The 26,090-nt window shown below is 46.1% G+C and overlaps 1 protein-coding gene across 3 annotated transcripts in view; it reads right to left on the bottom strand.

The window, feature by feature from the left end:
* The window catches only part of LOC115083645 (oocyte zinc finger protein XlCOF6-like), a 167,855-nt gene that overhangs the window by 106,195 nt on the left and 35,570 nt on the right, over positions 1 to 26,090 (bottom strand). The window contains exon 2 of one of the 3 annotated variants that reach the window (XM_029587589.1): positions 11,683 to 14,721. The exons of the other annotated variants lie outside the window; for them this stretch is intronic. Within the exon in view, the coding sequence (XP_029443449.1) occupies positions 12,266 to 14,721 (2,456 nt within the window). The 3' untranslated portion in view covers positions 11,683 to 12,265. Of the gene's footprint in view, positions 1 to 11,682; positions 14,722 to 26,090 lie in introns of those variants that run through there. 3 annotated transcript variants of the gene reach the window in all.

Raw genomic sequence — 26,090 nt, 5'->3', positions numbered from 1 at the left:
GGTAGGCGGTAAGTTTGCAGGTTAAACGCGCGACAAAACAGTAGGGAAAGATAGCGATAGTCGGGGCGCGGGTTACGGGATGCTAGGGAATAGCTAATTCGCTCGTTTGCATGCAATATCGAGCTAATTCGCTCGTTTGCATGCAATATACATGCCGCGGGCGGAAGGGGTTGCCCAGGGAATTTAGGACGCGGTAGGAGTAGGTTAAAGGGGATTCGGGATAGCAGGAAGGGCTAACGCAGCCGGAACGTGAGTTAAAAGCGGCTTAGGAGCAGGGTAAACGCGGCCGCACTTTACAGGATAGGCCTGCATGTAACAAGTGACAATTTGAAGGAGCATGAAAGTTACATTCTAACAAGGTAGCCTTAACTGGGAGAAGGAAAAAAAAGAGGGGGAGAACGAAGATAGATTACTATATACAATAAATAAAGTACTATTTACAATGGAGAGTGGAAGTGAGGCATGATAAATTCAACATCAGGCTGTTGGGCTATTGGCAGGGAAGGCTCGGCAGAATTACTAGATGTAATAGGTCGTTTCCTAAATTTCTACAGTTTTTAACGGCGACAGCAGCAGCAGGACTGGATCAGGCTGGCATAAGCTAAGGCCCAAGCCTTCCAGTATCAGTGGGAGCGAGCTCCCTGTTGCTTCTTTTACCACCCTTGTCCAAATGGTTGTCTCCCATTGTAGTGGCTTTCAGTAGCGCCGTAACCCAACTTCATGGCAGCTCTGATACTGCCACCTGTGCTCCCCGAACCACATTTGAGATTGTGGGAATTGGCAAGAACACTCCAGGAGCTGGGAAAGGGTGAGGGGTTGGGAGATAGAGGAAGTTAAATTTTCTGGGGCTGGAGGGGGAGTGAATGCATGGCTGAAGTCTTACGCAGGGCATCTCATACCCTTGCACCGGCCCTACAGCCCCAAACCTGGTCTTGCAGTAAACAAAATCCTTGACAAACATTTTCCCCTAAATAAGAACATAAGTTGCCAAACTGGGTCAGACAGAGGGTCCATCAAGCCCAGCATCCTGTTTCCAACAGTGGCCAATCAAGATTACCAATACCCAAACATTAAAAAGATCCCATGTTACTAATGCCAGTAATAAGCAGTGGCTATTTCCTAAATTAACATGATTAAAAGTGGTTTATGAACTTATCCAGGAACTTATCGAAATCTTTTTTTTAAACCCAGCTAAACTAACTGCTTTAACCACATCCTCTGGCAATACATTTAAGAGCTTAATTGTTCATTGAGTGAAACATTATTTTCTGATTTGTTTTAAATGTGCTAGTTGCTAACTTCTAGTCCTTTTATTATCTGAAAGTGTAAATAACCGATTAAGATTTACTCCTTCAAGGCCTTTAATGATTTTATAGACCTCAGCTGTCTCTTCTTCAAGCTAAAGAGATCTAATCTCTTTAACCTTTCCTCATAGGGGAGCCGCCAATCCATTCCCTTTATCATTTTAGTCGCCCTTCTCAGTATTCCAGTACAACTATATCTTTATTGAGATTGGAATTGCACACAGATTCAAGGTGTGGTCTCACCATGGAGCATTATGACATTTTCCATTATATTCACCATTCCCTTCTTAATAATTCCTAAGATTGTTTGCTTTTTGCATTGTAAGCTTTTGACTGCCACAGCATACTGAGTTGACAATTTCAATGTATTATTCACTATAATGCCCAGGTTTTTTTTCCTGAGTGGTAACTCCTAATATGGAACCTAACATTGTATAACTATAGCATGGGTTATTTTTCCCTCTATGCATCACCTTGCACTTGTCCACATTAAATTTCTACTACCATACAAACAATCAATCTTCCCGTCTCGCATGGTCCTCCTGCATTTTATCACAATCCACATGAGATTTAACTACTCTGAATAATTTTGTGTCATCTGCAAATTTGTTCACCTTGCTTGTCGTATCCCTTTCTAGATCATCTATCTTCTATATAAATAAAAATGTTAAATAGTTTGTACGTCGTCGCTAATCTCGCCAACCGCTTAACCGAATGCGTTCAAATTTGCACACAACATTCACTTCCCATACGGGAAGGATCTTAAACACTTACATTACATATAGGTCACACCTGTGACAGGTAATACAAGTTTAAAAATTGCTTACACAAAACAGCGACATCTGGTGGCCGTCGGAGCAAGCGCAACCTCTTACACCTTTCACACACACTCACACATCACACCCCACCCCCACACAGGGCTTTTGTCTTTCATTCACACTCCCTCATAACACACAGAAATCCACACTCATCACACCACACACCCCCACCCACACGCCTGCCAATGTCACTTACTTCACCCACCCTCCCAAAACACACCAAAACACGGATTCCTGGCTGCTACATTGGGAAGCCACGCATTTCACACACCCCCCGAATTTAAATTAAAGTACCCTCTTCCACCCACCCACGCACTGCACTACGATCACACACTACACCTGATACAAGTCCGTGCTTCTCCGCCGGCACCACAGGAACGGTCCGGGACACATCGCATTCAGTAGGGCCGTCAGATGCCAGCAACCAAAATGGCGCCGGTGGACCTTGCCCTTACTATGCTATACGGAGACAACAATGACGTCGGTACACCATGTGACATAGTAAGGGCAAGAGCCCGTCGGCGCCATATCCTCAGTGGACATTTGCCCTTACTAGGTCAGGAATCCTGACGCACCACTTTCACCGGTGAAGTTTTGCGACATGGCAGCCGGCAAAACAAACCCTAGCACACACCCTCGCCACCGGCTGGCAGTTTACACAGGTAGCCGGGGAGGAGCACGGTGGGGGACCGTTCTCATTTTCCGCCACGCGTTTTCCACTGATGGGGGGGCCCACTCATTCTCCACATCTCCCGAGAGGGGGGCTGTAGCGTGGGTTACTCTATTTCGCCGGGTTGGGGGGGGGGGGGCCAGGAAGGTGTGCTTGCATATTTAAAATATTCTTTGCTGGTGCTATTTGGGGTAAAAAAAAAAAAAAAAACACACAAACTGTAACCTTTACTGCTCTGTTCTGTTTTTTTTCAACTTAGCCAGGCTCAGCCACAGCAACGCGTGGCAGGGTTCAGCTAGTTAGAAATAAAATAATGAATCTGAAGGGGCTGTGTAAGTGCCAGTGATGGCTGCACTGAGGGAAGTGCTGGGGAACCATAGCAACGGGTATCCAGGGAAGCCGTTACCTTAGCAACAGAGCCCTGGTCCCCTGCTCCCTGGAACCAAGTGTGAAAGAAGGGGACAAATCACAGCCAAGTTGCTATTTTGTTTGGGAAATTGGTAGAATTGGGACTGCATTGGGATTGCTTGATGGGTTTCCTTTTTACCAGTCTCTTGAACCAAGGGTTGTTTGTTTGTGGTTTTTTTTAAAGCTTTCTGTTAATGACAAATCTATCCCAAGCAGGCACTTTTTCTCTTTATGACCTCAGCAATATTCCTTGAGCTTTCTCTGCAGGACATTTGGTCAGTGAGGGGGGCTGAGCTGGGAAAGGGGACAGAGAGAGAGCGTGCGCTGCTGAGCTCTGTTATTTAGGCCTTTATACTGTGTAAAACACCTAAATAAACATTTTAAGAAACACTAAGAGTGACTGGGAGGGATTATTACTGATTATTTGCCTGCCGAAGGTAGGGAAAGTGCTTTAGTGAGATTAAAAGTAACACAGCTGAACGGGGATATTTCTCAGCTTTCATAGCTGAATGAAAGAAACTGGTGATGCTGATTGTGTGAAATCATAATTACACTGACGTTAAAGCCCTATTAGAAGCAGACAAATATTGCTGCTTATATATATTCTGCTGTGCACCTGAAGATAAATGAGGGCGACTGCCGCTGACTTCCAAAGGGAAATTAAAAGCACTTTTGGCAGAAGGGCAAAAGGATTTTCATTTTGGGCTTCAAGACTTCTTATTTTCAAAACCTCATTTCCATTTAAATGCAGTTATCTGAGAACTGTTTAAGGAGAGAGCGACTGAATGGGTGTAAGGATCTCGTGTGTTACATCACTAATTTAAAGGGCGTCTGATCTGACAACACATTCATTTATTTTTTATTCACCTTTCCTAGTTGTAGACAGGGAACTGAATCAGCCTTTTATTTTGATGCTAGGAACATTAAAGAAAGTAAAAAAAAAAAAATTAACAGCTGAGGGAGACAGGATCTGTTATTGATTTCTTAAAGTTAGAATAGTGGGAAATTGTTCCAGAGACGACGTGGTCAAGCTCCAGAGACGACGTGGTCAAGCATAAAGCCAGAAAGAACTGTAGCCTCTAAAACATTTCATCTTTGTCAAAACCAGCATACACAAGTCATGGTGGGAGTCAAAGGTGAGTGCACCAACGAATACGCGTGTGAAAGTATTAAAGACTTTTTAAAAAACCACATTTAAATAGTTAATAGTGCAGTAAATAGTTGATAAGATAGACAGAATGTGAAATACAGTTATAGTTATCTGAAATGTTTGGAATGTTGTAAAACCTGGTACCAAGGTTAAAATCTATTTATTTGGGTCATAATTCATGTTTAGATTTGTTTTCCCAGTAAACCATATTCTCTATTGCCAGTTTAATAAATTTAACTTTAATGATACCAAGTGTCAAAATAATTAATTTTTCTTTTATTGGTGAAACTTTGCTGAGGAAAATTATAAACTGTTAACTTATAACAACTTTAATTAATCAAGGAAACCCCAAAGCCTGAGCCACACAGCTCCCTATGTGACCGTGCGTAAAAAACAGTTTATAATTTCTGAAGTGGTTTACATGTGCATTAAAAGAGATGCAGGATACTAATCCCCCAAAGAAAGCTTCAATCTATGCAGTTTATTTAAGCCCAGAGGTTGGATATTATAAATGCCCTTATTCCTGAGACACCTTTTAAAGGAGCCACAGAAATGATGCATCACATCCCACAAAGCTCCAGTGCTCTCCAGGAGTGTGCAGGACATTTATAAGCGTAGGCTGCAGTCTGGACTCTGCCCTCGTCCCCCCTCCCTGAGGGAACTAGCAGTGCACAGAACGTAACACTTATTTTACCTTATATCTGTGATCCAATCAGCCCAGGAACTCACCCTCATTTGTCTTAGAATAGAGATTTATTGTAAGGCATTACGGTGCCAGAACAAATACTAACAACTTAGCAATCTTAGGGACTTTAGCAAAGAATGCACTCCTGGTTATTAGCTGGACAGGTCTGAATAAATTAGCAGAAGCATAACACATCCTCTTAGCTGGAAAGTAATTATCATTTATGAACAGTTCTTAGCAATCTTAGACACTTATAGTGAATCTTAAGTACTTTGAAGATTCTCGGTCTCTGATCTGCGAGTGAAGCTGGAGGTCTCAGACGCTGTCTCTGTCCGAGTGCTGCGTGAGAAGCGAGAAGGCCCGAATGCTGTCTCTGTGACTGGGAAGCAGGCTGTGGGTCTCTGCACCTGGATGAAGGGCAGAGGACGCCCCTGGTCCCTTGAAAAGAACCTGGCAAGTTCAACTCTGGCTGAAGTAGCCGGGCTGGAGCCCCTCTTCCAAGCAATGCTGCAGGCCCTGGACTTCCTGTAGGTGCTTGGTTGCAGGGCGGGGGCGAGGAGCGATTGCTCAGATGGCTTCTGGCCAGTGTGAATGGGATCTTCTTAGCCCAGCTCTGAGCCCCTCTTCCCAGCTGCTTTTAAGGACAGCGTATGCAGATTCAGTAGTTTCATGCATATGAACACAGGGACAGGTGCCACATTCTGATTGGTTCTTCTTTCTTGACCGCCCCAGCTTGGCTTCCACACCTCTCCCCCCCCTCCACCCGGGGAGGCCAACCTTCTGCCACCTGGCAGCTGACTTGGATCTGGTTAGGGTGCCAGGTACTTCTGAGCTTGGCTGAAGCCTCAGCTCGGTCGCTCTCACCCACAGACAGCAGGGCTGCATTGTCTTGTCTCTTCTCCAGTTACTGAGAGAAGATTTCAGTTTTTAACAGAGGCTTAGACAAACAGTGAGCTTGGCACAGGAGATGAGAAAGGCAAGTATTGCAGCTTTGTCAGACGTTCAGCATCTCTGTATTTCTCAAAATACAGGCCAGGAGCCAATGTGAAGTAAAGGTTCATTTTATTGTCCAGAGACTGTTCCAAGGCAATAGCAGACAGAAAGTCTAGGGAGTTGCAGGGTCAGTTGCCAGTCTGCTTCCTGGCTCATTTCTGTCCACAAGAGCTCCAAGCTTCAAAAGCTAAGTAGAGGATATTATTCCTGCCTGAAATCTGGATGTTTGCTCAGCTGCTGCACTGAAGGGCAGGGAGTGTGGACCTGCGGTTCTCAACCTTTAGTCTATCAGGACCCACCTGAGAGATGAGGCTCACATGCGTGACACACGGAGCACATGACCATCATGGGACTAAATACAGGCACATGCTCTGCATCCACAGGAGTCCCCCGCGTCCTAACAATGAGTGCAGAGCAGAACTGACATTTCCCTGTACAACTCCCCATACAAAAGATCTTCTGATTCTGGGGCCATCTTAACAGCATCACAAACTCCCTCTACTACCAGGTGCATTGTAAAATAATACAAACACCCCCCTCGCTGTGCACATCTATCCAACCTCAGCAGCACTAACTCCAAGAAATGAAACAGCACCAGCCCTACCCATGAAAAGGCAGCAGCTCCCCCCCAGTGCAATATCCTATTGAGGAAAAAATACAATACATAAGGCGGATACAAACCCCATCTCAGTCACAGACAGAGCTGCCTTCACCTAACACAGAATAAAAGAGCCCAAATTACAAATGCAGAAACTAAAACTGGAATGGAAACCCCAAGCCCACCTTCTGCATGCAGTGCAAACCTGGAGCCTAGAAACAGAAATATATTTCCTCCTCCACTGAGCAAAGTTCAAAGAGAGAAGAAATGCATATTCTCAAACCTGACATAGCACGGCCCTTGTACCCCGTCACTCCCCTCCATGCCCCCATCACCCTCACTTCTCCCAGCTACTCAATCATCCCTTCACCTGCTCCTATCCCTGTCCTACATTCCCAACACCCCCACCCCACATCCTCTTCCCCGTGCTCCCTCTCTCCCCTAATCAGCTTTCTCCCCTTCCCTACCCAGAATCCCTCTGACCACCTCTTTCCTACCCCTTCCTGCTCAGCATCCCCCACTCCCCTCTCCCCCAACCCAGCCCCCCACACCTCCACCTCTCTCTCCACTTCCATCTCTCTTCCCTGCCCAGCAGCCCCCAATCCTTCCCTCCTCCATCTCTCCCTACCCAGCAAGCCCAACCTCCTTTCCCCCACCCCTGCCTCCCTATCTCCCAAGGCCTTCCTGCGCAGTACAATTCCCCCTCCTCCTGGCTCCCAGCCAGCAGAAAAGCCTTCAGTCCAATCCAGAGTCTCCCTCCCTCGTTATCAGCAGCAGATGAGGGCAAGAAGCACTTAGGAGAGGAAGATGAGGAGGCAGCAGCAGCGGATCTACAGAGCAGGCACCTTTCTCCCTTATGCTCCTTCTTTCATATCCAGACCCTATGGGGTGAAGAGAGCATCAGCAGCCTCACTGCCAGGCCAGGCCAAGGAAGATAAAGTTGGTGTCCTGCCGGGCCCATATGAACAGGAGGTGGTGATATCGTGCTCTGATCTGGGTGCAGGCGGAGGGAACAACCTCCCACTGGCCAGGAAGAGGAGAAGGAAGCAAGAGCAGCTTCCTGTCATAGTCAATAAAAGAGAAGTCAGCCAACTCCTGCCCAGACTGATGAGGAAAGATGAGTCCTCTGCTGGCTCTGCGGCTCACCTCCCGGGACTTCGGGACTCAGTAGTGTCGCTAAAGCCAGAAGAATGCCGGGCTGCATAGAGAGAGGAATAACCAGGAAGAAAATGGAGGTGGTGATGCCCTTGTACAGGGCCTTGGTGAGGCCTCACCTGGAGTACTGGGTTCAGTTCTGAAGCCCAAATCTCAAGAGGGACAGAGACAGGATGGAGGCGGTGCAGAGAAGGGCGACCAAAATGGTGTGGGAGTCTCCATCAAATGACTTATGAGGAGAGGTTGAAGGACCTAAATCTGTATCCCCTGGAGGAGAGGAGGTGCAGGGGAGATAGGATAACGACTTTCAGATACCTGAAAGGTTTTAATGATGCACATTCAACAAACCTTCTCCGTTAGAAAGAAAATCAGTAGAACTAGGGGCTCATGAAATGAAACTCCAGGGAGGACGACTCAGAACCAACGTCAGGAAATATTTCTTCCCGGAGAGGGTGGGGGATGCCTGGAAAGCCCTCCCGGAGGAGGTGGTGAAGACAAAAAATGGTGAAAGATTGCAAAGGGGCCTGGGATAAACACTGTGGCTCCCTAAAGGCTGAGGATGGAAATGAGAAAAGAGTGCATGGGGGTAACTTGCTGGTGTGGCGGTTACTCCCCTAAACCAATAAGCCTGATACTTGTAATGTAATCCAACATTGCTCTCTGCTTCAACGGCAAGAGATAACGGGGAATTGGACTCAGACAGAACCCAGCAAGGGCCCTGACTAACGGTTTGGGAAACTAAGTATGGGAGTAATTTGTACGGCACAGCAATTGCCACCTTTATGGGGAGACCTGTAGGGTGGGGCTGGTGCTATAATGGGCTTGCTGGGCAGACTGGATGGACCATTTGGTTCTTTTCTGCCGTCATTTCTATGTAATTTGATTTACACTTATTTTTCCAGAGCCTTGGAATATAGGCTTGGGAACAGAAGATAATTAAACTGATAAAATTAGCATATGCTGTTCTCTGCTTCTTGTTAAGCTGCTGGATGTGCTGTTCTATGTTAGTTCCTTAAAGCTTTTGGGAAAAACATTGCTAAATACCCAGATAAGTCTTATTTGTCTAAGGTTAGACCTGTTTTTGAGCAGGTCTAACTAACTCGGAGAAGTGATCCGTCTAAGGCTGAATATCGCCCTCATGTAATGCTGCAGAGCCACCCCTAACACCCACTCAGGGTAACCCTGTGGCCTCTTGGAGGGCCCCACCCAGCACTGCCCGGCCCCCCTGCACCTGCGCACGCGTTTCTACACTGGCAACCTCTCACCCACCACCCGGGCTCCTGCTTGCATCTGAGCAAGGTCTCCCGCCCGCAAGCCATCCCCTGGTGCTATCCAGGGACACAAGGGTCACACAGTTCCTAAAAATACAATCAGAGACCAAATATACACAACACCAGGAGCGATAGTCAGGCCATGACAGGCAGAGCTAACAAACTAATGGGTTTATTAAGAAAAAGGAGGAACAGTGAACAGATAAAAGTTTTAAGCTGCAAACAGAAACAAGTAAAATAACAAGGATTAAAGAGTAGAAACTAACTAAACGCTTTTCACTATGTTACCAGTGCCTGGGGAGGTCAGGAAAAGGCTGAGCACAGGAGCTGAACAAGGCCTCAACGCAGAGGTCTGCTCCTCTGCACTCCCTGCCCAGACTGGCGAGTTCCAGAACCAGGGGAGCCAGGATTTCATGAAGGAACAAGCCCAAAACACCTGAGATTAAAACTGCTTTTATTAGAAGGTATTTATACACAGAAAACACTTAAAATAATTTTGTGATTGTAATGGAGGAAACACAGTGGCTTGCAATAATATTTAACCCCCTAAAATGTCCATCAGATTGTTGTGGATTACCTGACATTACACAGATTGTCCCAGACAGAGGGGCTGATGCAAAAAAAAAAAAAAGCACAATTAAAAAAAAATTACAATATAGCATTGCGCCTGCGAGGGAGGGGCCCTGCTATATTGTAATTAGGGGGTTGCGTTAGCAAGGAGGCGCTAGGGTCACCGGCGTTCTGCCAGTTATGAACACCGATGGCGATAATTGCATTTGCATGGATTAGCGCCTATTTAACCCGCGTCCGACTGCGGGTTATTCAGTGCGCTCGGCCCCAGAATGTGCTAGAAGTAAAATCTTCAAACTCACACTTCCTTCTTCTGTAATGGCTTCTATCCAGCCACCCTCCCATGCAGGCCAGTTGTATGGCTGAGGGGTGCACCCCCCACTCCTGTCTCAGCCACTGAGCTCTGCAGCTCCTTCCAAAGGGGAAAATAAAAACAGCCCCTCCCACTGATCCCCACCACTCGTTCTCCTCCCCCCCAGCACATGTCTGGCTCCCACACCCTTATTCTCTCCTTCCCCCTGCCAGCACACTCCTTCCTCCCCCTCCAGGTCCCTCTTCTTTGTGCTGTTGCCAGTTGAGAGCTTCCCTCCCTTCAGCCTTCAAGCCTGCCCTGCTGCATAAAATCTTCCTCAACGCTGTTGCTTGCCGTCAGTGCCTGCCCACGTGCTCCTCTGACATGAACAGGCCTCATCGGCAGCAGCAGCCAATCACAGGGACAGCTGGGCTCAAGTCCCACCCACCAAGTCCAAAAACCCCACAATTGACAGAAAAAACGCCCAATAATAAGGAAGCCGCAAACTAAAAAAATAAATAAGGCAGGTTGGCATCCTTGTCCAGAACCCTCAGAGCGAGTTCTCTGTCTCCAGGGCCAATCAGGAAACACAGTATTAACAGTGAGCTTTCTGGCCAATGGCACGGCAGGGTGTTCCCGTGTTACATGTACCCAGGGCTGAAACATATAGAAAGACAGAAGTGATGGCAGAAGAAGACCAAACGGCCCATCCAATCTGCTCAGCAAGCTTTCAGACCTAATTGTTTTCATACTTATCTGTTAGTCTGACCGCTGAAGTCAGGGCCCTTATTGGTAACTTTTTGGTTCCAATTCCCTTCCACCCCCACCACTGATGTAGAGAGCATTGCTGGAGCTGCATCTAAGTGAAGTATCTAGCTAATTGGTTTGGGGTAGTAACCGCCGTAATAAGCAAGCTACTCCCACGCTTGTTTACCCTGCCTGTGCAATTCAGTCCTTGTTGGCTGTCTGAATATAAATCCTCTTTACTTCATTCCCCCCTGCCGTTGAAGCAGTGAACTGCGCTGGATATGTATTCCAAGTGAAGTATCAGGCTTAATTGATTCGGGGTAGTAACCGCCGTAATAAGCAAGCTACACCCATGCTTATTTGTTACCCAGACTATGTATTCATTCCTTGTTGGTTGTTGTCTGAATATAAATTGTCTTTTCTTCATTCTCCATTCTCCGTGCCGTTGAAGCAGAGAGCTATGCTGGATATGCATTGAAAGTGAAGTATCAGACTTATTTGGTTTGGGGTAGTAACCGCCGTAACAAGCAAGCTACTCCCCTGCTTTTTTGAGGATGCAAATCCTTTTTTCCACATTTCCTCTTGCCATTGAAGCATAGAGCAATGTTGGAGTCGCATTAACTGTGTGTATGTTTATTGAATAAGGATATTAATCTCCAGGGAGCAGCTGTCATTCCCACAAGCAAGCCACCCCTGAGCCTCTTCTCTTCATTCACATCCTCTAGACTTTATGGAGCCACAGTGTTTATCCCACGCCTCTTTGAAATCCTTCACAGTTTTGGTCTTCACCACTTCCTCCGGAAGGGTGTTCCAGGCATCCACCACCCTCTCCATGAAGAAATACTTCCTGACATTGGTTCTGAGTCTTCCTCCCTGGAGTTTTAAATCGTGACCCCTGGTTCTGCTGATTTTTTTGCAATGGAAAAGGTTTGTCGTTGTCTCTGGATCATTAAAACCTTTCAAGTATCTGAAAGTTTGAATCATATCACTCCTGCACCTCCTTTCCTCCAGGGTGTACATATTTAGATTCTTCAATCTCTCCTCGTAAGTCATTTGATGAAGACCCTCCACCTTTTTGGTCGCCCTTCTCTGGACTGCCTCCATCCTGTCTTTGTCCCTTCGGAGATATGGTCTCCACTACCTGCACGCCAGCACACAGGGAATGAGCTCTCTGGGGTAAACTGTCACAGGGCAAAAAAAAAACAAAGTACAAATCATGCAAAACACCCATGTTGCCAAAATCGCTACTTAGCTGAATAACTTTTCCAGCTAAGTAGCACCGCTCTGATCCACCCACTGCCCACCCACAGCTTTCTCAGCCATTGAACATAACTGGATATTCAGTAGCAGAGAGATAGGAGGATAAGTCCTACTTATCCAGCTTTCTGGCATCTGAATATCAACCTCCCTGATTCTTATAGCTTACTTGATGGAAATGGAGAAGTTTTATTGTTCTTGCATCCAGCATTTTAATATCTTTATTAGGCCACTCTTCTATTCCAAAACTATATGAAAGCATGTGAACTGAATTTGACTCCTGTGCAACTTTTCTGGTGGCTTGCAAGGTCTTCCTTTCTACTGAAGTTTTTACCAGACACAGTACATTAACATTTAAATGGTTTTTCTCCAGTATGGATTCTCTGATGCGATATGAAATTCTCCTTCCGAGAGAAGCTTTTACCACATTCAGTGCATTTAAATGGTTTTTCTCCAGTATGGATTCTCTGATGCCGTCTGAGACATCCCTTGACGGTGAAGCGTTTACTACATTCAGTACATTTAAATGGTTTTTCTCCAGCATGGTTTTTCTGATGCTGTCTGAGACATGACTTGTGACTGAAACTTTTACCACATTCGGTACATTTAAATGGTTTTTCCCCAGTATGGATTCTCTGGTGCAATATGAAATTCCCCTTCCGAGAGAAGCATTTACCACATTCAGTACATTTAAATGGTTTTTCTCCAGTATGGACTCTCTGGTGCGATATCAAATGCGCCTTCCGAGAGAAATATTTACCACATTCAGTACATTTAAATGGTTTTTCTCCAGTATGGACTCTCTGATGTGATTTAAGAGAGTCCTTCCGAGAGAAATGTTTACCACATTCAGTACATTTAAATGGTTTTTCTACGGTATGGATTTTCTGATGCTGTCTGAGACATCCCCTGTCTGTGAAGCGTTTACCACACTCAGTACATTTAAATGGTTTTTCACCAGTATGGATTCTCTGATGCAATATGAAATACATTTTCCAAGAGAAACATTTACCACATTCAGTACATTTAAATGGTTTTTCTCCAGTATGAATTTTCTGATGTTGCACGAGATAGGTCTTCTGACTAAAGCTTTTGCCACATTCAGTACATTTAAATGGTTTTTCTCCAGTATGAATCTTCTGATGTTGCATGAGAGAGGTCTTCTGACTAAAGCTTTTACCACACTCAGTACATTTAAATGGTTTTTCTCCAGTATGGATTCTCTGATGCAATATGAAATACATCTTCGAAGAGAAGCTTTTACTACATTCAGTACATTTAAATGGTTTTTCTCCAGTATGAATTGTCTGATGTTGCATGAGATAGGACTTCCGACAAAAGCTTTTGCCACATTCAGTACATTTAAATGGTTTTTCTCCAGTATGGATTTTCTGATGCTGTCTGAGAACTGTCTTGTCATGGAAACTTGTACCACATTCAGTACATTTAAATGGCTTTACTCCAGTATGACTTCTCTGATGCAATATTAAATGCGCTTTCCGAGAGAAGCTTTTACTACAATCAGTACATTTAAATGGTTTTTCTCCAGTATGGATTCTCTTATGCAATGTAAGAGATACCTTGTAGGCGAAGCTTTTACCACATTCAGTACATTTAAATGGGTTTTCTCCAGTATGGATTCTGTTATGCGATGTAAGAGATACCTTGTGGGCGAAGCTTTTACCACATTCAGTACATTTAAATGGTTTTTCTCCAGTATGGATTCTCTTATGCACTGTAAGAGATAGCTTGTAGGCGAAGCTTTTACCACATTCAGTACATTTAAATGGTTTTTCTCCAGTATGACTTCTCTGATGCAATATTAAATGCGCTTTCCGAGAGAAGCTTTTACTACAATCAGTACATTTAAATGGTTTTTCTCCAGTATGGATTCTCTTATGCAATGTAAGAGCTGTCCTCTGAATGAAGCTTTTACCACATTCAGTACATTTAAATGGTTTTTCTCCAGTATGAATCTTCTGATGTTGCATGAGAGAGGTCTTCCGACTAAAGCTTTTGCCACATTCACTACATTTAAATGGTTTTTCTCCAGTATGGATTTTCTGATGGTGTCTGAGACCTGTCTTGTCACTGAAGCTTTTACCACATTCAGTACATTTAAATGGTTTTTCTAATAAAGAGAACTCAGAACTGTAAGATTCCCCATCTTGAGGGCAATGAGAGGGTCTCTTACCTGTGTGCATTCTTTGGTGTATTACTAAGGATTCCCTGCAAGAAAAGGTTTTCTTGCATTCAATACAAGTAAAAGTGCTCCCTTCACTGTGGCTTGTCTGGTGTAATTTCAGGGTTAACTTCTGTTTGCATGGAAAAGGTCTCTCTCCTGGGTGACTCCTCTGGTGCAAGACAAAATGACATTTTCTATTAAAGTTTTTCCCACAGGTGTCACAGTGAAAGAATTTCTTCCCTTCATCCTCTTTCTGCTGGAAGGCAGAAGTCATTTGATCACTGTTATTACTCTGGAAAGGTCTCTCTGCTCTCAGATTTCTCATGCGGTGTTCAAAACTCATTTGATCACTGTTATTACTTTGGAAGGGATTCTCTCTTCTCAGATGTCTCTGGTGCTCAGGGATGTCAAAAGCAGTGACTCCATCCGGTGACTCTCCTGCAGAGACTTGCTCCTTCTTCTCTGATTCCTGCTGTCTTTGGCTAATGTCTCTTGCCTCAGTACTCTGGGCAAGATTCTCACAGACATTTCCTGATTGTCTTGGTGTAAGTGCCAATACTACAGGGTATTCTTCTCGATTCTCCTCCCTCTTCTCATTCTGTATGACCTCATTGTCTGCTGGATATAAAAAGAAGGAATTAATCATGTGTAAGAGACAATGGCATGGAATGCTACCAATAACCTGAGATGAGCTGTTTAGAAGGATCACATAATGAATGCATGGGATCTCTGATATTAAAGAATTCTGTGACTTAGCAGAAACTTTATGTGATGCCTATGAAAATCTCTCTATGATCTCTCTATAGAAATATTCAGAGAGGTTAAGAAAATCAGTGGGTTCTCTTTACCATACTGTGTAGGATGCAGAAATAAAGCTGATGCAATACAGGAACTTTGGAGATCATACAGATCCCTCCTTTAGGATTCCTATGGCTCTGGTTCCTCTGGGCTTATCTACTATTTATTTAATAACATTAATAATCTGTTTATAGCGGATCTGCCAAACAAAACATTGTAATAACAAATTAAAATAACAATCATGGACCATTAAACTTCAGAGATCTAAAAACAAGAGTTAAAATTTAATCCACTGCTGGAGCAGCAACCAAAGTAATTCACGCAGCAGCAGAGTCACATGATCCCAAGGAAAGCTTCTTATAACTAAACGGGCCCTGGACAGTTGAAGTGTTTGCAAGGCTCACAGGCTAGTGAGGCAGACCAATGCATAATCTGCTGTACATCCAGATTGCCTCTCCCAGCTCTCTCAGAGGATTCAGAAACCCAGAAATAAATGGGTTACAGTGGGCTCTGGTAGAACAAAACCGGTAACTCAGACACCCAATTTCCCCAACTTTGCAGCGTCCTGTATATCCACCCCACTACTCCCACACAGAAGTCAGACATCCAGGATTCAAAAACCCAGGAAGGTGAAATTACTACTCAGCTGATAATTTTCTTACCTCTAGGATAGGCAAGCCAGTCCACAGAAGTGGGTTATGCACGCCTACCAGCAGATGGAGACAGAAACCAACTGACCAGCTGATATGACCCTCATATAGCCCTGTACTGACATCAGTGTCCCAGTATTCTGCAAAAGTAAATTGTGGCAACTAATTATTTATTTATTTAGGATTTTTATATACAGACATTCTCAATACAAGTATCAAATCAGGTCGGTTTCCATAGAACAAAACTGTCGCGGTTAAGGCGTTACAATAAACAGAGTTTCTGAACATAAGAACATAAATATTACATAGACAACAATAACTCGTCAAAATAACATGAATAAATATAGGGAATAGCTAAAAAAGAGGGTAGTCTAACTTCGGATATATAGTTAACAGAGAACAGTGTTGATGGGCAAAAAACATGAGTAATGCATGAGCTAAAGAACTAATGCATCAACAAAGGAGTCTTTTCAAAACAAGTGGGCTGTCCAGATCAGGCGTGATTGGGCCTTGAAGGAGTATGGGCGGTCGAGGAACTTATAGTGGACTATTTTGCTCTTTGACCGGTGTCTGAGTGTTCCTGCGATTCTGGATAGGCTTGCCGGAAGAGCCACGTTTTTAGGTTTTTCTTAAAAGTTAGATGACAAGTCTCTTGGCGTAGATCCGGCGGTAATGAGTTCCAGAGGGTGGGCCCGGCTCTGGAAAGTGCTCGTTTTGTTAGTGAAGTTTTGATCGGGGGAGCATATAAGGAACCTTTGTAGTTGTATCTGATAGGTCTTTGTGATGTGTGAGGGCGGAGTTGCGAGTTTAGATTTAGGTGGGCGATGCCAATAATATCCTTGTGGATCATTGATAATGTCTTGAAGGTAATTCTGGCTTTTATAGGAAGCCAGTGAAGGCTGTGAAGAATTGGTGTGATGTGGGCTCTTTTATTTGTGTTGGTGAGTAACCTCGCCGCAGCGTTCTGCACCATCTGTAAGGGTTTTGTAGATAAGAGCGGAAGACCTAGCAGTAGAGAGTTGCAGTAGTCTAACAGACAGAATTATGGACTGGACTACTAGACGGAAGTCACTGAAGTGGAGGAGTCGTTTCAGATTTTTTAGCACTTGAAGTTTGAAATAACATTCTTTGGTTGTGTTGATAATGAAGGATTTAAGGTTGAATTTATTGTCGAGACGTACCCCTAGGTCTCTGATGGAAGGGGAGTGGTTAATAGATAATTTTGTGAATTGTGTTGCGCTTTGGGAGTTGATGAGAGTATGGTTTTCGTCTGGCGAGATGATGAGGATTTCTGTTTTATTTGAATTGAGTATGAGGTTCAGGCTGGATAGCAGAGTGTCGATAGATTGTAGGCAATTATTCCAATGTGCCCAAGTTTTATGCAGTGATTCTTTGATGGGAAGGAGTATCTGAATGTCATCAGCAAAAATATAATGTTTTAGCTTGAGGTTGGAGAGAAGGTGGCAGAGTGGAAGCAGGTAAATATTAAATAGCGTAGGGGAGAGAGATGATCCTTGTGGTACTCCTCTTGTTGATTTAATAGGAGGCGATTCTTCGTTATTGATTTTGACTTTATAGAATCTATTCTCCAGGAACGATTGAAACCAGCTATGAGCTTCTCCTTGAATTCCTATATCGGATAGCCGCTCGAGAAGGATGGCGTGATTGACTGTGTCGAATGCGGCGGATAGGTCAAGAAGGTATGGTTGTTTTCTTTCAAGATTGAGGAGGATGGTGTCAGATAACGATGCAAGTAATGCTTCTGTGTTTTGCGATTTCCTGAAGCCGAAATGGAAAGGGGAGAGTATGTTGTTCTCCTCCAGGTACTCCGACAATTGCTTGTTGACGAATCTTTCCATCACTCTTGAGATCAGGGGAAGGTTAGCGATAGGGCGGAAGTTTGCAGGGTCATCCGTTGAAAGGTTAGGTTTTTTTAGTAAGGGTTTCAGAATGGCTATTTTGAGTTGATCTGGGACCTTTCCTTGAGTTAAAGAGCAGTTGATGATGTCTGCTAATGCTTTAGAAATGGTGTTAGGAGTCGATAGGAGAAGATTGGAGGGTATGGTATCCAGAGGATGAGAAGAGGGTTTGAGCATATTGAGAATAATTTCGATCTCCAATGATGATGGGGTCTCAAACGATGATAAGCTGCTTTCTTTGTAATGTGATGAGATTCTAGGGTGCGATGCTGTTGGTTGTTGGGTGGAGATTGGCTTAAGGAGGTTGGTGATCTTTTTAATCAAAGTAGATTGCTAGTTCTGCAGCTTTGCTGGCTGCTTGTTCGTCCGGGATGATAGGAGGAGAGGGTTTTGTTAGGGAAGATACAAATGAGAATAAGGCTTTGGAGTCGAGTGCAAAGTTGTGGATTTTTTTTGCAAAGAAGTCTTTTTTGGCCTTGAGTATGGCTAATCTGTATGTGTTGAGGTGGGATTTATAATTTAGCGTTGTGATGGAGGAAGGAGACTTGCGCCAACTGTTTTCTTTTTTCCGAAGTTCTTGTTTAAGGATTTTGAGTGTCGGAGTGTACCACGGATGTCTGTTGGCTTGGTTTTAAGGATTTGGTGATGAAGGGACAGGAAAGATCTGCTACCTCGTTTGTTATATTGATCCAGGAGTTGATAGCTGACGAAGCGTCTGTGAGATCTAGTCGGTCGAGTTCTTTGGTAAGCAGATTACTAAGATTGTCTATGGGGCAGGGTTTCCTGTATCGTATAGTGGTTGCCGGGTATATGGGACGAGGCTGGTCTTTAATTTGAAGTTCGGCAGAGATGAAGTGATGATCAGACCATGGGACTGGGACGCAAGTAGGGTTATTGGTTGGTGTTATTCCGTCGTTGAGAAAGATCAGGTCTAGGGTATGTCCCGCTTTGTGCGTGGGATCTTTGACAATCTGATTGAAGCCTAGGTGATTGAGTGCTGTGAGAAGGATGTCGCAGTTATGGGTTAGAGGAGCGCTGTTTACATGTAGGTTAAAGTCTCCCATCAAGATAGCTGGTTTGTCCTGCTTAAAATGTTTTGTTGTGAATTCAATTAATGGTGAGGGGTCTGTATCTAAGGTTCCTGGTGGTGAGTAGACTATGGCTATTTGTAGATGGTCCGAATTGAAAAAGGCAATTTCAGTATTGTTTATTGTAGTAGATGTTTGTAGTGAGAGCCCTAGGCCCTTTTTTGTGGCTAGCAGGATCCCTCCACCCCTTTTTTTGATTCTGGGGATTGAATGTAAGTCATAGAGGTGGTTGGGGAGCTGGTTTAAAAGTACTGTGTCTGTGGTTTTCAGCCATGTTTCAGTGATGGCGCAAATATCGGGGTTGTTGTCCGTCAGGTGGTCGTTGAGGAGGTGGAGTTTTTTTGTGATCGATTGGGCGTTGAATAGTGTGAGTGTGAATAGTGTTAATCCTAGCGTTTGAGAAATGGGGGAGATCATAATTGGAATCAATCTCTGGTGTCGGATGCCTAGAATCCTGGGTTTGTTGGATGTGAGTTTGGGAGTGTAAGGGATTGTAGGTATAGGAATAGGGTGCATGTTGAGGTGCTAGTGTGTTGTTTTGTAACCTTTCTTGAAATCGGGAATTGTGGTTGGGATTACAGGGAGCTGGGAGCTTGATGAATGATGGATGAGTGGCTGTTAGAAGAAGATTAGATGAGTGGCTAACATTATATTTTCACTGATGACATTCAGATACTCCTTCCCATCACAGAATCACTGCATAAAACTTGGGCACATTGGAATAATTGCCTACAATCTATCAACACTCTGCTATCCAGCCTGAACCTCATACTCAATTCAAATAAAACAGAAATCCTCATCATCTCGCCAGCCGAAAACCATACTCTCATCAACTCCCAAAGCGCAACACAATTCACAAAATTATCTATTAACCACTCCCCTTCCGTCAGAGACCTAGGGGTACGTCTCGACAATAAATTCAACCTTAAATCCTTCATTATCAACACAACCAAAGAATGTTATTTCAAACTTCAAGTGCTACAAAATCTGAAACGACTCCTCCACTTCAGTGACTTCCGTCTAGTAGTCCAGTCCATAATTCTGTCTAAGTTAGACTACTGCAGCTCTCTACTGCTAGGTCTTCCGCTCTTATCTACAAAACCCTTACAGATGGTGCAGAACACTGCGGCGAGGTTACTCACCAACACAAATAAAAGAGCCCACATCACACCAATTCTTCACAGCCTTCACTGGCTTCCTATAAAAGCCAGAATTACCATCAAGACATTATCAATGATCCACAAGGATATTATTGGCATCGCCCACCTAAATCTAAACTCGCAACTCCGCCCTCACACATCACAAAGACCTATCAGATACAACTACAAAGGTTCCTTATATGCTCCCCCGATCAAAACTTCACTAACAAAACGAGCACTCTCCACAGCCGGGCCCACCCTCTGGAACTCATTACCGCTGGATGGTAGAAGAGTGGCTGCTGGATGCAGGATGGATGAGTGGTTTCTGAATGACGATAGAATACTTGCTGGACACGATAGAATAGTTGCTGGAGATTGCGGTGATGATTGCTGGGTTAGGATAAGAGTGATTGCTGGTGCTTGGTGTGAGAAGTACTCAGCATTCTAATGAAGGCACAGGTGAGGCCGTTTGTCTCTGGAAGTGTCGTCCTGATTTTGGGTGTTTAAGGGTGAGCGTTAGAGGTACTGGTGAGGAATTTCGATGGCTGACTTGGAGGGTATAAACGGCCCTGGCTCTAGGACGCTCGGAAGTCTCGTTGGATATAAAAAGGACTCCAGCCGGCTTCCGCTTAGGATTATAAGTTGGTAGTAGTAGGGAGTGCTCAGGGGCTCTCAGGGGTTGCACGAAGGGGCGCACAAAGGGGCGGGCCCCTTTGTTGCGCTCCTTAGGCGCGCGGCGCCGGGAGGAGCTATAATTTAAAGGTCTGCTTAGCTGAAGTAGATTGGCTGTCCTCAGTGTCTGCTGCGATTGGTTGAGGCTCGGGGGCCGGCTTCGGGTCGGAAACGAGGCTCGGTGAAGAGGAACGGAGCGGCGTTAAGGTCTGGTGATTGGCGGCAGCCCCGCTGTGGGAAGGCATGCAGGAACGTGGCCTTAATTAACACTAGAACTGTAAGTCCGGAGTTAAAAACACTTCCTCCCCCTATCATTCACTTCTTTTTTTTCTTCCAGTGAGCAAAGCATTGGACTCAGACGAGAAGAAAATGCAGAAGCCATAACAGACAAAGAAGGCAAACACTTACAAGGCCCTTAGACGACCTGAAGATCTGCATCGGCCTATGAATTCTACCTCCAATAATGTCCCTGAGAAAGGACAAATAGAAAAAATCAGTACAGTACTGTACAGGCAGCTCAGGGCAGGATTGTGGATTGGCCTGCCTCTCAGAGAAGAAAGGAAATTATCAGGTAAGTAGTAATTTCACCTCCCTCTTCATCCAGGCGGTCCAGTCCACACAAGTGGGATGTGCCAAAGCTACCTCCTCGTAAGGGAGGAGGCTGCTCTGGCAAAAGATGCAACATCGGGTGAAGCTGAGAGTGAAGGTATTTCCCTCTCCCCACACAGCCGGAGACCGCCCAGAACGAAACCAGGAAGCACCGAGACAAGGTAAGGTAGAAATCTATTTAAAAGTCTCCGGTCTCCGAAGCTCGAGGAGCTGCACAGGTCGCCAGCCAGGACCAGTGCCACCGGGTTGATCGGCCCTAGTAGGGCTAGACCCCGGTCAGATCCGAGGGTCCTCCCACGTGGAGACCCTCTGAGGTGGTCGCCATATTGTCCACAGGGTAGTCGTCACCATTTTGGCCTTGTTCGCAGCCCTGGCCGCCGTCTTGATCCGTGCGGACAGAGGCGAGCCACGTGCTCAAATACCCTGAGTGCACAACGTCGCGCGCACAAGCGAAGTGCATAACCATGCGCTCACTGTGCCGGGCGCATAATTTCGACCAGTGCGCGCACATCGCTCTGCACGCGTGCACCAAACCTATGCGCGCAACTTCGACGCACACCGGAACGTACAACTGTATTGTACACACACAAGCCTTGGCACCACCAGAAAATAAGCTCAAAGCTCAGGGCCTTTGCCCAGCATGCCACATTAGAGCTGCACAGCATGAGGAGGCCAAGGCCCTGTGTATACAGTGCGAAGAGGCCTTAGGGGACCCAACTCATAGCCCTCCCCAGCCGGTACTGGACCCCAGCCTTTCGAGCGGTACGCAGGACCGAGCATCTCCTGGGTGGAATTCTTCAAAGGTCTGCATACCTTCGTCCACATGCAACTGGGGCCTCCTACAGTGCGGTCACGGGCACCACCCGAGGACCTCAACAGGCCAGGACCCTCTATGCTCAGGAAGGTGATCCCACCGCCCAGAAGCCCCACCTTCGGGAACACAGACATCTCAGATGAGGAGTCAGAACCCCTGGAGGAAGGGGAACTCCCTCCAGGGACAGAACCCCATCGAACCATGAGATGCTTCTTCTCCAAGGATGAGCTTCCAGACCTGGTCACACATAGCTTAAAAGAGATTGCTATCCCTGGCATAAGTGCCTCGGGGGAACCTAAGCCGAACCCACTTTTGGAGAGACTTCGTCAGACCTCCCGCCATTTCCCACTATTACAAGCCGTCCAGCAACTAACTGACCTGGAATGGGAAGCCCCAGAAACTACATTCAAAGGGGGCCGGGCTCTGGCAGCCATGTACCCTCTGGACCCTGCCGCCAAAGATCTCCTGACATGTCCGAAAGTGGATGCTGTGGTCGGTGTGGTCTCGAAGCACACTACTATCCCGTGGAGGGAGGAGCAGCACTCAAGGATGCTCAACACAGAGGCCTGGAATCCATCCTCAAACAGTCCTTTGACGTCTCCACTATGTCTTTACAGATCGTGGCCTGCTGTGCCGTGGTGACACGCGCCTGCTTAGCACAGACCAGGAACAACATGCCCGGTGAAGCCCTGGAACCAGCCGTATCATTCCTCGCGAATGCCGCTTCGGATCTGGTACGCACAGCAGCTAAAGGAGAGTCTCATCCGCCGTGGCAGCCAGAAGACAAATCTGGCTCCGAAACTGGTCTGCCGATGCATCCTCCAAAACGAGACTCACAAGGATGCCTTTCAAGGGAACACTGCTGTTCGGAAGCGAACTAGAGAAACTAGCCAACAAGTAGAGCGAGTCCCCACTGCCGCGGCTACCGGAGGACAGGAATAAGAGAAAGCAAATGTTGCTTCCCTGTAACAGGTGTTCTCACAGGACAGCAGGATGTTAGTCGTCACATATGGGTGAGATCATCAGGATGGAGCCCAATCACGAAAAACTTCTGCCAAAGTTTCCAGAACTTTGACTGGCCCCTACTGGGCTTGCCCAGCATGGCACTAACCCTGCAGCCAGCAGGGGTCCCCCTTCAGTCTTATTTGAAAGCTACAGGCAGTGCCGAAAAATAAAACAATAAACGTTACGATCCCAACACCGCAGGGCGGCGGGCGGGTTTCGTGAGGACTAACATCCTGCTGTCCTGTGAGAACACCTGTTACAGGTAAGCAACATTTGTTTTCTCACAGGACAAGCAGGATGGTAGTCCTCACATTTGGGTGAGAACCAAGCTGAGGATGTCCGAGCATGCACCAAATGTACCCAACGGCATGCAACAGGCACAACAACTGGGATGGAATTTGGTAGAGGGCATCCTGAACCCCACCGGGAAGGCGGAAGGGTGTAGGTACATCACGTTGTAAATAAGTTACGCAGGACAGCCTGGCCGAAGATGGAATCTTGTCTTCTGGCTTTGTCCAAACAATAGTGGGATGCGAAGGTATGGAGAGAACTCCAGGTGGCAGCCCTGCAAATGTCAGGAAGCGGCACTGATCGTAGGTGTGCTACTGAAGTCGCCATGGCCCTCACCGAGTGTGCTTTAACACGGTCTTGAAAAGGAATGCCTGCTTGCTGATAGCAAAAAGATATGCAGTCCGCCAACCAGGAGGAGAGAGTCTGCTTACCTACAGGCTGCCCTAATTTGTTAGGATGGAAAGAGACGAATAACTGAGTGCTCTTCCTGTGGGCAACTGTATGGTCTAGGTAAAAAGCTAGAGCCCGTTTACAGTCAAGGGTATGCAGAGCCTGTTCCCCTGGACTGGAATGGGACCTGGGAAAAAAGGTAGGTAGTAGGATGGATTGATTAATATGAAACTCTGAGACTACCTTAGGTAAAAACTTAGGGTGAGTGCGGAGTACCGCCCGGTCCTGCAGGAGTTTAGTGTAAGGCGGATAGGTAACTAGGGCCTGTAACTCACTAACCCTGTGAGTTGAAGTGATAGCCAAAAGGAAAATCACTTTCCATGTGAGAAATTTTAGGTCACAGGAGTGAAGAGGCTCAAATGGTGGTTTCATGAGCTGACAGAGAACTAGTCCCAAGAAGGGGCCGGAGGACGTAAAGGTGGCTTGATATGGAGCAAGCCCTTTAAAAAGCGTGTTATGAGGGGTTGTACTGATATAGGGACATTCCCGATACATTTATGGAAGGCGGCACCCGCACTGACATGCATTCTGATGGAAGATGTCTTTAGACCTGACTGATAGATGCCAGAGATAGTCCAAAAACTTCGGGATTGGACAGGAAAAGGGGTCAAGGGACTGACAAGTGCACCATGATGTGAACCTTTTCCATTTATAGGAGTAAGATTTTCTCGTGGAACACTTCCGTGAAGCAATCAAGACCCGGGATACTGGTTCCAAAAGGTTAAGTGGTTGAAGGATCAACCTTTCAACATCCATGCTGTCAGGGACAAGGTCCGAAGATTGGGATGGTGTAGGCACCCGTTGTTTTAAGTGATCAGAAGCGGGTCCTTTCCCAAGGGAATGTGCCTGTGGATGGAGAGATCCTGGAGTATGGGAAACCACACTTGGCGTGGCCAGTGAGGTGCTATCAGGATCATGGTTCCCTTGTCCTGACGTAGCTTCACGAGAGTCTTCGAGAGAAGAGGAAGTAGAGGGAATGCATAAAGTAGACCGGTTGCCCATGAGAGGGAGAATGCATCTCTGGGCTGACAGTGTTTGCTGCGAATGAGGGAGCAGTAATTGTCCACTTTGTGGTTCTGAGGGGACGCAAAGAGGTCTGTCTGAGGATATCCTCAGTGTCTGAAGATGGAGTTCGCTACTGAGGGGTTGAGAGACCACTCGTGTGGTTGGAAGACGCGACTCAAGCTTGTCTGCTAGTACATTGCCCACTTCTGGCAAGTAGGTGGCCCTGAGGTACATCGAGTGGGAGAGCGCTTCCGCCCATATCTGCACAGCTTCCTGACACAGAAGGAAGGAGCCTGTGTCTCCCTGCTTGTCGATGTACCACATGGCCACCTGGTTGTCCGTCTGAATCAGGATGACTTGATTTGAGAGGTGATCCTGGAATGCCCTGAGAGCGTATCTTATTGCTCGAAGCTCCAGGAAATTTATTTGGTGTTTAGCTTCCTCTGGAGACCAAGACCCTTGTGTCTGTAGATCGGCCACATGAGCTCCCCACCCGAGGTTGGAAGCGTTGGTGGTGAGAATGACTTGAGGATTTGGAATTTGAAAGGGCAGTCCTTGGAGGAGATTGTTCTGATTTTTCCACCATGCGAGAGACAGATAGAGTGAGTCGGTGATGTAGACGATGGTTGACAGAGGCTGAGTGGCCTGTATCCATTGTGACCTGAAAGTCCAGTGCATAAATCTCATGGCCATGTGGGCCATTGGTGTGACATGGACGGAGGACGCCATGTGTCCCAGAAGGACGAGGAACAGGCGAGCTGTCGCAGCATGCAGAGACTGTAACTGGTGAGCGAGAGACACGAGAGTTTGCGCTCGTTGTTGAGGAAGAAAAGCTTTTGCCTGCAAGGTGTCCAAGTCTGCTCCAATGAACGACAAGGTTTGAGATGGGACTAAAGATTTTTCGTAATTGACGAGAAATCCTAGCGAAATTAGAGTGTGTAGAGTTAATTTGAGGGACGACCGAGCAGCTTACTGAGTTGGAGCCCTGATTAACTAGTGTCCAGATAGGGGTAGACGTGAACACCTTGGGTTCTGAGGAAAACTGCTACAACCATGAGCCATTTGGTGAAGACTCGTGGTGCAGACGCTAGGCCGAACAGAAGCACTCGATATTGATAATGCTTGGGGCCTACTAAAAACCTAAGATACTTGTGATGAGCTGGAGCTATCGCAATGTGGGTGTAAGTGTCCAGGAGGTCCAGAGAGAGGAGCCAGTCTCCTCTTTATAGAAGGGGTAGAAGCGATTCTCAAGGTTACCATCTTGAACTTTTCCCGCTGGAGGTACTTGTTGAGAGCATTTAGGTCCAGAATTGGATGAACACCCCCCCGATTGTTTGGGGATCAGAAAGTACCGGGAATAGAACCCTAGGCCTTGCTGTGAGTGCGGAACGCGTTCTATTGCCCTTGACTGGAGAAGGAAGGAAACCTCTTGATCCAGAAGAATAGAGTGGTCTGACGTTCTCCACGTCTGCAGAGGCAGGGAGTCCAGAGGCAGGGCGAAGAAGTTTAGAAGGTAACCTTGAGCAACGATTGTCAATACCCATTGG

Source organism: Rhinatrema bivittatum, chromosome 2 (assembly GCF_901001135.1).
Source record: "Rhinatrema bivittatum chromosome 2, aRhiBiv1.1, whole genome shotgun sequence".
In the NCBI taxonomy this organism is placed as follows: domain Eukaryota; kingdom Metazoa; phylum Chordata; class Amphibia; order Gymnophiona; family Rhinatrematidae; genus Rhinatrema; species Rhinatrema bivittatum.
The sequence above is the reverse complement of the archived record's forward strand: the minus strand, read 5'-3'. Positions and strand labels throughout refer to the sequence as shown.